This window comes from Poecile atricapillus, chromosome 5 (genome assembly GCF_030490865.1).
Source record: "Poecile atricapillus isolate bPoeAtr1 chromosome 5, bPoeAtr1.hap1, whole genome shotgun sequence".
Taxonomy (NCBI): Eukaryota; Metazoa; Chordata; class Aves; order Passeriformes; family Paridae; genus Poecile; species Poecile atricapillus.
The window spans coordinates 18,482,921-18,496,861 of NC_081253.1; the positions used below are offsets into that span (position 1 = coordinate 18,482,921).

Here is a 13,941-nt window from a genome sequence, read left to right on the forward strand (position 1 = left end):
AATGTCACCTTTCAAAGAAAATCTCCAGCAAATGGTCTAACATTGCAAGCTCTGTTTAAAGTATGTTTATAAAACTACTCACTCATTTAGTGAGTAACAAGATTAAAGTTTAAGTTACTAAACCAGAGATGCCTGATTTTAGGAAGTCTACAGCCCTTCAAAAAATTACTATAGTCGTATTTGAGAAATGATTTGCAATAGTCAAACCTAGTCCAGAAACAGGGGGAAAAAACCTTCAAATTCCTTCTACTCTATTTTTGTTAAGAATCTTACTAGTTTAGTTATTTTTAGCTATTTATACTAATTGTTGCCTAATAATACTCCCTAGACCATCTTTCTAGCTCTGGTACAAATTTTAAAAAAAAGTTGCAAATTAAAAGAGAAAATATTATGTAGCACAGTGTAACAAAAAATAATTTCATTTCATTTCATTTCCTCTCGAAGATACTCTAGGCATTCTGTACCTGCAGATTAAAGGGGGACAAGAGAGGAGGAAAATACACCTATGGCTTTTGTTGCTATAGCTACAAGATGCTTGGATTTTCAGTTCCAGTGAATGAATCAATAGAAACCACAGCTTCACAGCTTCACTCTCCTCTTTTATTCATCAAAGGCAAAACTGGAAGATGGGTTGCTAAGCAACATCACACAGAAGAGTGCAGGGCTTTGAAATCAGCATTACTGACTCCCCTCCATCCCAGAAGTCTGTTCCATTCAAACCCACTTATTAACGAGTTAAAACCCCCCACCAAACTACCAGAACATGCATTTTTAACGTAAGAAAGAGTAAAAAGCAAAGAGACACCAAACTATTTCTTCTGCAGATTAAATAAAAAAAAAAACAAACCAACAAAAAAACACATGAAAACTGAAATTGGCTTATATAAACAAAAGTGATATAGAAAGGACATTTATTTCTTCTAAGAATATTATGTTAAAGCAAGTTTTTTCTGAAACACTACTTAGAGCCTTTTTTTTTTAATTGCAATCTAAAGAAGTGCCTCATTTTTACTCCTATTTTGAAGACCTCATCTATAAAGACACCAGTGCCTAGATGGCTAATGGGAATTCAGAAATCTTTCTTGCATGGTGTATACATAAAACTCTTCACCAAGTAAGCCATAGAAAGCTTAAAATCTCAGTTCAATTTCTATCAACTAATTTCACTGTCATGACTTAATCCATCATGACTTAATCTGTCACACACTTTGTGAAAGGCTAATGTTGATTTTACAAGAAAAGCAAATCAGATGCAGATGTCTTGATGTTTTTGAAAATATCTTGCACCTATTTTTATTCTGAACTTCAGCTAAATGTTATTCCTATGCTATCTAGGAAGTAACAACACATTGATCCTGCATGAATAAGGCTGTGTACAAATAAATGTTTTATTAGAAGCTGCCTTGATAAGTACTTATTCTTTTGAAGTGAGAAAATCCTCACCAGTGAGCAAAGTTTAAGAATTTATTGCCTACTAACCCCCACAGTCAAAAGTTGCCCCCATCCTCAGCATTTTCCAGATCTTTCCATGCTCTTCATTCCACTCCCATACCATCAGTTTTTCCTCCAGTATACTAAATCTTCCTCGTCTGAGCTCTGCCATGCTGCAAAACTTACATGCAAAAACCAGGGGGCTTGTATTGTGCCTAGTACAGTCATGTACACACTGCCTGACAGTGCTCAAACAGAAGGGACTAAGCCACACCAAAAGTTTCATGGACCCCTCACTTACTTGAGTCTCTTCTCCATTCTAATATTCACAGAAATTTTCAGAAGTGTCACAGTCCTAAGACACATCTATTAATTTCAGTTTAGCTGACCAACAGCTCCAAAGTTACTGGAATGCAGGACCTAGCAACCACCAGCAGGCAGCATCATTGTCTAAGTGATGCACCTCAATGTATTCAGGAAACAAGGCTAAAACTTCCCCAAGATACAGCACCCAGTTATTGATAAGCAAAATATACAACACATACAACAGTAAACAAGCTCCCTTTGGTAGGTAGCCTTAATGTTGAGTTGTCCTAAAAAGAGACCCAAAAATCAAACAAAGTGACTTTACACAATGCCAACAGGAAATGCTAAAAACTCAAATTGCTTATAAAATATATAAACTTAATCACTACCATTAAGAATTCCCTTTTCATGCCAAAACATTACTTTTCTAGTAATGAATAAAATATTCATTTCTATTTCTAGAAATACAGAATTTTAAGAATTCTAGAAAAAAGACACATCAAGTGCTATTTGAAAACCAAATAGAGCAATGCAATAGCGTTTTTTCAAAAATTCTGCATCAGTGAAAAGAAACCTGATCTTTCTCCTTCCTTTGACTCATTCATGACACAGTACTGCTCCCCTAAAGATTCACAGGTATGTATTCTGTATGTGAGACAAGATCATAAACCCCTGCAATAAGTTATTTCCCTAAAATGATGTTTTATAGAGATCAAACAAAATGAGTGCCATCTTCTGCATATATGACTATGTTGTCTACACATACAGTGTTGAAAGACTATCCAATACAGATTAAGAACAGTTTACTTCATGGATATCTGACAGGTGGATAATATCAAGAGCAGAAAGTAAATTCTGTGTAAGACCTTAAGGTTCTATGAGTCTTTATTGAGTATTTACATGGGATCTGTATTTTAACTGTTCCATTTCCATTTAAAAATCTAAATTTAATTGAGAACAATGCACATAGCTATCTGCTTTCATTATTTTTTAAAAGATAAAGCATTCCTTTAATACATGTAGAAATAAAACCCCCTCATAATTCAGAAATACTCCTGTATTAATAAAGATTACACTGTAATTATGAGGTAATGGTTTACATTAATTAAAATCCAGCATCTTAACAATGCAACTCAACTAGACAGGTTGTTGTTTCAGTATTATTTCAAATAAACACAACAAAATATTGAGTTTTATGTTAAAAACGTTTTTATAATGCCAATAACACTTTGTTATGATGGCACTTTACATAACACACGTGGGAGCGGTATTCTATCCTGAATGAGAGCAAATACAATTTCTTTCAGTTTTTTTTCATAAAAAAAGGTCTCTAAGGTAGTTAAATTCATCATATCTGCAGTAGTTTTTTGCTGACGTGGTCTCTGTCACTGCAGTATTTCATTCATAGTTTCCAAAGTCTGATTTAAAAAACTCCATGAATCATACAAAAACCAAATTCAGTTTCTTAGAGATGCACGGGCCTTGTCCAGTATTTCCTTCCTGATCTTCGGATAGTTCGGATGTGCTTTAAGGACCTGTAAAAAGACAATACAACCCAAAAGTTCTGAATTGGTAATCCCCCTTATCACTGAGCTTACACATTTTAAAACCAAAATAACAACATGACAAGTTTCTTTTAAGAATGCACCAATATTTAATTGTGAATAGAGACCATCAAACATGCAAATCAAAACCAGCTCTATCAAAGACTTTGTTTCATTTCCACTGTCTTTTCACCTTGGTTCAAAAGACATGGAGATCAAGGGCTAAAGCCTCTGGGTAGCTTGAAATGCATGAATCAGAAGGGACCTCTGGAGACATTTCTGAGGCTTTAAGCATACTTTCCCTGCAATGATGACACTGCCTTCATGTTTTCAGTCCCTTGGCTCTTTCCTAGCATATTTTACCTACTTCCACCTTCTTCTCTTCAATTCCCTCTTCTCTCTTATCCTTCCATTCATTTTGTCCTTCCTAATTATCTTTATTTTTCCCAAGAAGAGCAAATTTAATTTATTATTAATATGAATAATTATTAATTTAGAATGTTAGCTCTGCTTCTTTAATAGTAGCCCTTCCTTTTACTCTGCACTCGCTCTACTGATGTTTGGACCATACAAAGATAATACCTCCAGTTGCTTTAAAACAGTGTCTTCTGATACTAATATTTGATTTGATAGTTTTTTTCAGCTATACTTCTGTATGGATTCACCAAGTTGCAACCACATGGCTAAAAGAAGATGGTGCCATTTGAATATTCCTTCACATGTGATAACCAGTCACTTTAATTATCTGGTTCCATGGAGCTCAAGACAGAGCAGGAAATGAAGAGGATATTTAATTCAATCACACTTTTTAGGTAGGACACTTTTCCAACATTAAACTATGTATTTTAGAAACGTAAATTCAACCAAAAAGCAGGGTCAATACGTAAAAGAATGTTGCTACAGGAGACAGAGTATTAAACACATACACAAATTCTACCTTATGGCAAACATCGATTGCATCAACGTATCTCTTCCCTTTCAGGTAATTGAAAGCCAGCTTATAGCCTGTAATTAAAGGGGTGAAAGGAGAGGGAGGAGAGGAAAAGCAACAATTTCAGTTTCTATACTGAATAACAAAAACATCACATTTAAATTTATTGTGGGTCACTGTGTGTTTCTAAAGTTTGTATTTTTTTTTTTCCTACTGTTGTTTATACCTGGAAATGATCAAAATTTCTACTGAAAGTCATTTCAAGTAGTAAATAAAAGTCCTTTATACACTGTTAACTATGTCTGAATCAAAAGGAGACATTATTCTGGAGAGCATGTGCTACTGGAAAGAATACATAATGGTTGCCTTCTTTCAATTACCATGGTATCCCACAGAGCTTCTCACTGTGTCCTGCAATACACTGTCCCACTGTAAATGTAATCTCATTATTAAAGGACAAAAGTAAAAAAAACCAAAAACAAACAGATAACGAACTAGGGAATTAAAATGCTATTCAGTACCACTGTCAGCAGACCACTGATATAAAAAGTCACGTGGAATAGCTAAGTTGCATAGCAACGTGCCAGGCTGATACTTTCAACCTAAGAGGTAAAGCCCAAGTGTATCAGCCTGGACAGAGATGAGGCCTGAGAAAGAAAACATTATAAGCATGTGTTTTCCAAAATTTGAAATTTTAAATCTTTCATTTTTAAACTTATCCTCACTGGTAAATACAGGATCTGATACCAGTTGGTATGGCTTTACTTGCCAGATGGAAATTTGTGCTGCTTTAACTGTTTTTATTCTAATGCATGACAATCCTCACAATGCTGTGAGAAACAAATGCACAAAGTACCGTCAATATCATATTCTCTTCTGTATGCAATATTATTTCAGAGTTTAATTTCACTAAGGAACTCTCCTATCTAGACATCAAAAGGTTTTGTAGTTTGTTGAATCACCACTCTCAAGAGGATTTCAAAACAAAAAATGAAAACTCTTGATCTATGTTCTGTACAAACCCAAGAAATCACAACTCTTTACTACTATTAAAACTTCTTTCTAATACATTTTATTTGATTAACAACTGCAATACTTTAACAACAACCACCAAGGCTCATTCTACATGAACAGGCACCCAAACTCAGATATGTAGAGGTTTTTCCATTTAACCTAAGTCAGATTTCAATCAGACATTTTTATTTCTGTTTTGATATAAACCTTCCTCTAGTTTGACTGTCCTAATTTTTTGGTTCACAGTATATATGACTCACAGCAGATTCTGTTTTGATAATCCATCCATGTATGTGCATTTTCAGAACTATGTTATAAAAGCAGGAGCTAACCCACAAACTTTTATTCCCATTAATAAAATGGTATTTTAATCTACAGATCATATTCGATGAAATCATGAACCAAACCACTGCAGCATCCAGCAGTTACAGGTAAAGAAACAAAACGTTTGGCAGTTCATGTGTGTAACAGTTAAAATCTTTTTTTAAGAAACACTGGTTTTTCAGCTAATGCCAAAGACTGTCTCATCCTAACGCTAAGAAAAACCCACAGAGCACACAGAAAGAGCACAGATGAAAGACTAGAAGTTGTAGGTATTCCCAAGGGGCAATAAACACATCCCAAAACCTGGAACAGAATTTATGTCAACTACCAGCCTTGGGACCTATGGACAGATTCTAGGTGCTGAATAAGAAAATGGCATTTCATCCCATGCATCCTTTTCACAAAGGGTTTCCTACATTTAAACTGTCTTAATATGTGACAATTTAGTGCAAATTTCAATTTATTATCCAAACTGGAACTTGACTAGTGCCTCAAGTTTTCAGCTAGCCATCTCTTTTAAAATAGTTATATTTAAAGACATTTAAAATATTTTTTTTTTAAATCCTCACACATGCACATAAAACCTGATCCATAATTTGAATTTTGAATCAAAAATGAAATAAACGAATCAATGACCTGTCACCATCATATATATACACATATAATTATAAAAGACCCTCTACTACAAACAGTATATAGTAGATTACTATAAATACATTAATGCTGTACATGCAGAAAAAGTTACAAACAGCCAACTAAAACCGTTTCAGATCAACCTTGTACTAAAACAGTAAGCAGAAACTTCTGAAGTATAAAGCTGTTACCTCTTGCCATGGGGGCTTTCCAACTGACTGTTCAGTACACCACATTTGTGGTTTTTATGTGAGGAAAACCAGTAATATTTTATTTCTATGGAAAATTAGAAACAGTCTTTCCAGTAAAAGTTAGTTGTTTTATTCCTACCATAGTGACCAAAATCATACTTTATAGGTTATATATACTTGCCTACTGTTGGATTCGTCTGGTTTCCATATTTCCAGGCCATCTCATAATTTATTGCTGCATCCTTATATGCCTGCTCCTTTTCCATTATGTATCCCATGTATTCATAAGCCTTGCAGCATGACTGCAAAACAGAAATACTCATTCAAAATTTTATTTAGGTAAGCTTGCGTATAATAATACTGACAACTTAATTGCTAAAATACTCCAAATCCATACAATGGGAAAGCACAAGTGATAATTGTCCTAACTTTGATGACACAATAGTCTTGATTTAAAGTATCTGTGTTACAAATGACTTATATGTAATTATGCACTACTCCAGGTTAAGTAGAGTTCATTACAGAGGCCACTACAATGACTCCTACAAAAATAGATACCTCTCTCAGTTAATAATAACCACACACAGCTGCATTTCAAGTCTAGTGTTTTACCTTCCACAAATATTGTTCGGGTTTTGTTCTTAAGAACATATGTTCATAGCTTTGTTTTTGGAAATGGTTTAACATTATAATTTTCCAATTAAAGCTTAAAGACAGTCACAAGTAACCTAAAGAGAAAAATCAACCATTAAGTATTTAATTTCTTATGAATCCAAGTGGCAAGTCAGAAGCATCTGAAAAGCAGGTTCAGAAAAACTATTAAGCACTAGTTTAAAATACTAGCCTTGATTAAATTATACATACATATAAATCCATCTAACTCCAAAATAAAACTTCATATGAAAGATGTAATAATTCATGCAGAAATCTCACATTTAGTGAGATTCACATAAAGCAGGAAAACAATTTATAAAAAATCCAACTACTGTATGCCCTTACCATGAACAGTTTATATTATCATGCTGCCAATAGATCAAACATTTGCAATAGAAAAACATATGCAGCTTTTTTACAAAGACAGCACAAAGCAATATTGATATATAAATTACCTTCCATCTTGAAATTTACTATTCCTAATTAGGCTTTCAAAATCTACTGATAAAAAGCTTTTGAATCACAGCATAGTGGGATCAGTATGGGAATGCCTGAAAGTTGAGGATAAAAATATATTTCCCCTCTCATTCGCGATGAACAACAAAATCAAGAGGAGTAATCAGTAAGAAGCCTCAATTTCATACAAACAGTCTGCTCACTGGCATCTTACTAAACAGTCCTAAGTATTTTAAAATAAAAAATATCCTTATTAAATTACACTAGGCTTTTATGAAATTTTCACACCACATATTTCCTTAAATTGTATATGTATGTAATTCAAATATGTTGAAAATAATCCTAAAAACGAATGAATCACAGTAACATGTTTTCTCAATCCAATCAAGTCTTCCAAATTGGAGAATGCCACGTAAAATATTGTCTTTTGAATTGACAAGATACATTAAGATGCAAACTGTTCAACATCTATTTGTATAGCATAATTCCTGCTTACCAGCTTTGCATGCAAGTTGGAGAGAAGTCACTCTTTCCTGTGCTGTTTTGCAAGGAGCCAGATACACACACCTCTAATCTGCCATCCTCCTTGCTATAAGCACAGCCTGTTATCTAAGTCCCTCATGGATCTCAAACTTTTTAGAAGAAAACAAGTTTCTTGGTGAGCTATGTTTTCACAGTTGGTAATTTCTGCAACAAAGCACCATTCATGGTATACACCTGCTCAACAGACCACCTATTTCAAGATAAGTCTTGTTTTGGGAGATGATTCACATTTGTCCTCCAGCTGTATGGATTTTGAAACTGAGCACATCCTATTTTAAGGAGAACTCTCTGCAGAAGTACATAATAGCACTATACCAAGAACTGTTGGAACTGTCTCTCAATTTTATATTTAGAAATAAGAAGTGTTAAAAAAAATCTCTCTCAGAACCTGCTAAAATGTGACCAAATAATGAACCTCACCTTCTATACTAATGAATTAATATAAAAAGTACAAGCATTGTGCTCTTTTCTAAACCAAATCTGTGCTCTACAAACAGTACTTTGAACCTGCAGCATAGTGTGTATGGAACACCAGCCTATTGGACTGCCTCACGTGAAGCAAAGTCAAGATAGAAAAACATGAACAGCTTTTTGCCTATCAAAATGAAAAATAAGCACATGCTAAAATCTGTGCCTGTTCCCATAGTCAAAGCAGGGTATTGTACAGTTTTCCTGCTCAGGAACTCCAAGGTAAACAACATGTTAGACCTTGTCCCCTGACAATCTACCAGACAGTACTGCCACAGAAAAAGATTAATAATAGCATTAAAAAAAAAAAATCACGCACTGTAGCAGGCTTATGAACATAAATGTTTAAAAACATAAGATATGAATATACCATCTCAGTAAATGGAGCAAGTCTCCAAAATTTATACAGCCACATCTTTCTTCATCAGTTTTGTGAGACTCACTAAAACGCATTTCTGACATTGCATAAACGCTGCAAGTTATTAGAGTCCTCTCAGCTGAAACTTGCGTAAGTTGCTACAGAACATGAACAAAAATGACTAAGCAGCATTCACAGGTTTGTTTACTACCCTCCAGTGTGAAGCTGCTGGTTTCCTGTCTTGTTTTGGTCTGCTTCTCCTTATTAAGTGAAATACCAGGCAAATGAACAAATAAATACATGTCAAAATTCTGTTCCAGAGCAAAAGCAAACATTTTGATGAATTAAAATAGAAAGGTACTAAGGTTACTTTCGATGTGCATTGACTTACCCTGTTATGACGAAGGCATCGTTTTAGAAGTTCACCTGCCATATCGTATTTTGCAGATTGAATATATATATCTGCAAGCAGAAGCCAACTCTTTTCAAATTCCTCTGCATCAATGGGATTCCAGCTCATTTTTGCAATCCGTTTTAACTGATTTCTGGCTCTTGGAGTCTGTTTCAAGATCATGTAGGCCGTGGCCATTCCCAAAAGTGCTGGTATATGATCCTTCTGCAGTACAAAGTGCAGGGACTGCTTGGTGCTTTTTTATTTGGATTTTAATTTTTTTTTTTTAAAGTAAGACTTTCACCAGGTATCTAAAAACTAAACTAAAAGCCACATCTCAGGAAACGAAGAAGTATCTAGCCTATTATCTAATCTAATCTTACAGACATGTTTTGCACCTAGTGCTACAATTAATTCTGCAATCATGATAACCACCAGGAAAAAGAAACGCTAAAAAAAATCCACAGGTATTTCATCACACAAGAAAAAAAATCAGATAGTACCACTAAGAGCTATACTTTTTTTATACAAACAAATACTTTAGCTAAAATCTGGAATCACTTGGAAGTTACAATAGAAGTGGTATTTTTCACTTGTAGAAGTGCCTGTCAAATATCAGTGAAATGGACTCTGATTCCTCTCATTAGGTGTACAGCTCCTAAAAATTTAATGTCTAGATTGTATGCATGCAAGCGATATATAAACAAACAGCATTCTCAAAAAACACCATTCTATGCAAGAGCCTCAAAAACAAGTAATAAGAACTCCTGGCACAAGTGCAATTTTTTACATCCTGCCTTCATTAGTAAAGGATGAGAATGAGGCTCACATCTTGCAATTGCAGCTGCCTCCTAAGTGCTGAGAGTAAGTAGTTCTATGAGCAGCTAACTGAAATGTTTCTTTTTCCTTCCAGTGCTTCTGACTCACTGTTGGTATTCTGCCTCTACATCTCTTTCTAAGGTTGTGCTGTAAATACATTTGTCATAGTGCATTGACAAAAAAAAAAAGATCCCACCAATAGCTCCTCTTCCATTTAATAAGCTCATCCCCCTTCTCCCTCAATGGCCACACCTATCATGGATCAATAACCTCAGAAGTCTGAAGAGATTAACACTGTATCTTTTATGCAACCTATGAGGGAAGAACAAATAAACTGCACCATTCTTCCTGGTGGAACTGTTACCATGTGAAAAAGAAGTCACATTCACAGGATCTCAGATTAATTCTGAGCAGGACTGGGAAGCCAGTACTGGAGGCAGAGGGACACCTTGTTTGTGGTTCCCTTACTGCCTTACACGTAAGATCAGCCCAGGTATACTCGCCTCAGACAAGGTACAGCTCAGCACACAGTTAAAGAGTAGTAGTAACTTACATATCTTATGGCATTCTGATGGACCAAATCTTTCTACACATGCTGAAATAAAATCTGTTGAAAGCTGCTGGTAAGCGGAACAACCGTTATTATTCCAAAAACTAATAACTACAATTAATTATAAAATATTGAAGATTTCTATCATATAGATGAATTTTAAGGTGATGTGTAAATTCTGTCAAATTGCCATGAAGCACTGCAAAGATTTATGTCACAAGACATACTGCTGGCAACCCTGGGAATTAAAAAACAAGCCCAGTAACCAAACAGCCTACTCACATTTCACTAACTAGCAATATTAGCATTTGGTTGGGTTCTAAATTTGCAACCAACTGAAAACTTCTAAAATATATGCTTATTGTAAGTATATGTATATTGTTATTTCAAAAATGTCTTTTTCAAATTTTATATAAAATATTCTTTGATAGGAAAGCAATCCTTAGAGCAAATAGCAATAACACATGCTGTTCTTGTGGAATATAAAATGCAAGACTAGTTAAAAAAATGTAGTAAGTATGAAAGGGAAGAATGAGGAAATGAGACAGGTTACTAACCTCAGCCACAACTATTTCTGTGAAAGTGTTCAGTGCTTGCTCAACACTTGATTTTTGTTTGGTTGCCATGAGACAATAATTCTCCATGATTCGCAGCTGAATGTGACCCTGAATGGTTTGAGGCTTGAGCTCCTTTAGCAGGTTTCCTGCTGTTCTTACAGCCAACTGCACAGACTCCTGCTTCTCTGTTGAATTACTATTATCAGGAAAAAAGTGTTCATATAAGCTTATTTTTTTAATACGCACCAAATTAATTACAAGTTAGAACTGTTTCTGTGCTAAAGACATTTCGTAAAAAATGGCTCTGGTACATAGGCATCCTACATCAATTCTCTAGAGCAACAGCAATTCCAAACCAACAAGCTGATTGTAACACTGCAAGCGACCAGCATTCCTGAGAAAATCTGCATTTTCTGCTTCAGTCTCACTTATTACAGTATAGAATGGTCTCTCACAATAACACAGACTACTCAAAGCACTAGATGTTCTCAAAGTTCTAGCAATTTAAATTAAGGCACATTGTCAAGGGGCAGCAGAAGGAGATGACAGAATAACCCAAGCAATTTTTATTTAATTCACCTACCCTATGTCAGCATCGAGATTTTCAAAGACTTCTCCACCCACAGTTTCATTATCTGGGTTCAAACAAATTTCAATCATGTTGTAGACTGCATTCTGTCCCCAGTCACTGTCCTTTCGAGCTTTATTAAAATGCCGCAATGCATCATTTGGCTCACCTGTGTACCTACATGAATAATTAAAATATTTAAAGCCAGTCAAGTAAAATTGTCTGCTCCAAATTCCACCCAAATCCCAAGAAATCCAAGTACTTAAAAACAGATGACCCATTTGACACACTGATACTGAAAGGTTTGGACAGCACACACACTATTGCAAGGAACTTCTTTTCACAAACTAAAAATAGTCTGGCAAGTTATAAAATGTGAAGATAAACAGTATTACATTATTGAACCTGGAAGAACATCCTGACGTAGTCAGAGAAACTGAGAATTTCCTTAAATCTTGACACCTTAATTAAATCAACATAGCACCTTTTAATGGATGACAAGAAAATGTATTTAAATCTATACTGTATAGACAAAATAAATATTATCTTAATTCTAATTGCAAGTACCAAAGATACAGTCCTTTGCAGTAGTGAAATCCTGGTTCAAGCTTTGTTCGGGAAGAATGTTTCTCAGCCATTAAAAGAAATCTTGGGACCTCTTCTAATTTCCCGGCTCTTCTTAACAGATCAATTAATCGAGAGAGGGTTGCATAGTTATCTAAATATACAAATAATTAGGAGACTGTAATTGCTATATGAGTAAGTTAAGAAATAAAGAGCCTGCCTTAATTTTTTCACACATAAAAATGAGATATGATTTAATACATAAGGTATATTACATAGTAACCTCATATATAAGAAAGAAGATGTCAAGTGATACTTGCAGTATCCTTTATACAGGTTTTCATAGAAGTATAATTGTACTTCACTTTCAAAAGCACTCAAAACCATTTGCTGCACTCTCGTGACTTCTTTCAAAATCCACTAGAAAACTTTACATTCATTATAGCAAAATTTTAATAGATTTTAGTAGCCTTGTCTCTGGTCCCGACTTGAAAATTGTTAAAAAAAACCCTACTGCTGTCCAAGACAAGTTTCCTTTATTAGTCTTCAAGTAAAATATTACCTTTGCATTCATGCACTTGACATTTTTAATACAAAAGAAAATGTTTTACAGTGAACGAGTAAATAACACCCTATTTGTTAAGGTAAACTATGTACATTACATTGCAGCAAAGTAAATTATTGTATCTATGAGAAATAATTTTTGTCATATTCCCCTAAAACATCTTTATGTTTTTATATATGGTAATGGTCTTTGGCTTTAGTATCCATTACATTATAAATAAAACATTTATTTTTAATCAAGCAAAGAATTTTTATTCAACTATTTATTCATCTCTTTTGTTAGAACTATGTATCACAACAAACGAGAAGTATCATTGCTAAATATTCACCTGGCTTGCGTTCCAGGAGCTGCTGGAAATGAAAAACAGCTTGTTCGTAATCTTGCTTCCTGAACATGAGATCAGCCATCATCTACAGTATTGAAAAATGTAGAGAAAACAAAACAAGGTATTATAAATTGTGAAAATGTAAAATAAAAATTATAAATAACGAACTCTGGTTATGAGGAGAGCTAAAACTTTAGCTTTAGAGGGCTACAGGAGTTGCACAAGAAGTAAAATCACTTGGACTTTTTATTACTCTCTGGAAAACAAACATAATATACAACAGACACAGGTAATAATGAACAAGTATATGAACACCTTTTCACATAAGGTGAAAATTAAAAAGTAATTAAGTAGTCTGCCAGATCTTTCAAATATTTTTTTTTACCACTGCATAGTTTTACTCCTAATTTTACTTCCAATAACTGCAGATTATGCACATGGAAAAGCAATGTTAGTTCAAAGTTAGGGAAAAAGATGATAGCTCACTTCAGCAGAGAAGGTAAAATGAGTTATTTAATTTCAGTTACTCTCCACTGATAGTTAGCTAATATAGAGTAGATTTAATAATGTATTTCAAGAGTGCTCATGCACCATACTAGAACAAATTTTAGATGTAAGACTGCTAGGAGAAAATAAATCATTCCCATTGTGAAATAATTTTGATCCTACTGTGTTACATCAAAAGTTGCTCAATCTATTGAGCTGTCTTTTAGGCCAAGAAGTATACAAGTCTTGGACAAGAACTTGCA

The 13,941-nt window shown here is 34.3% G+C and overlaps 1 protein-coding gene across 1 annotated transcript in view; it reads right to left on the reverse strand.

The window, feature by feature from the left end:
* Positions 1-2,928: 2,928 nt before the first annotated feature.
* TTC21B (tetratricopeptide repeat domain 21B) overlaps positions 2,929-13,941 on the reverse strand; it is a 35,079-nt gene continuing 24,066 nt past the window's right edge. Inside the window, exons 22-29 of the mRNA XM_058840294.1 lie at positions 13,196-13,277; positions 12,306-12,456; positions 11,754-11,915; positions 11,171-11,366; positions 9,245-9,469; positions 6,556-6,676; positions 4,219-4,286; positions 2,929-3,272 (exon numbers count right to left, since the gene is read on the reverse strand). Of these exons, the coding sequence (XP_058696277.1) occupies positions 3,195-3,272; positions 4,219-4,286; positions 6,556-6,676; positions 9,245-9,469; positions 11,171-11,366; positions 11,754-11,915; positions 12,306-12,456; positions 13,196-13,277 (1,083 nt within the window). The 3' untranslated portion in view covers positions 2,929-3,194. The remainder of the gene's footprint in view (positions 3,273-4,218; positions 4,287-6,555; positions 6,677-9,244; positions 9,470-11,170; positions 11,367-11,753; positions 11,916-12,305; positions 12,457-13,195; positions 13,278-13,941) is intronic.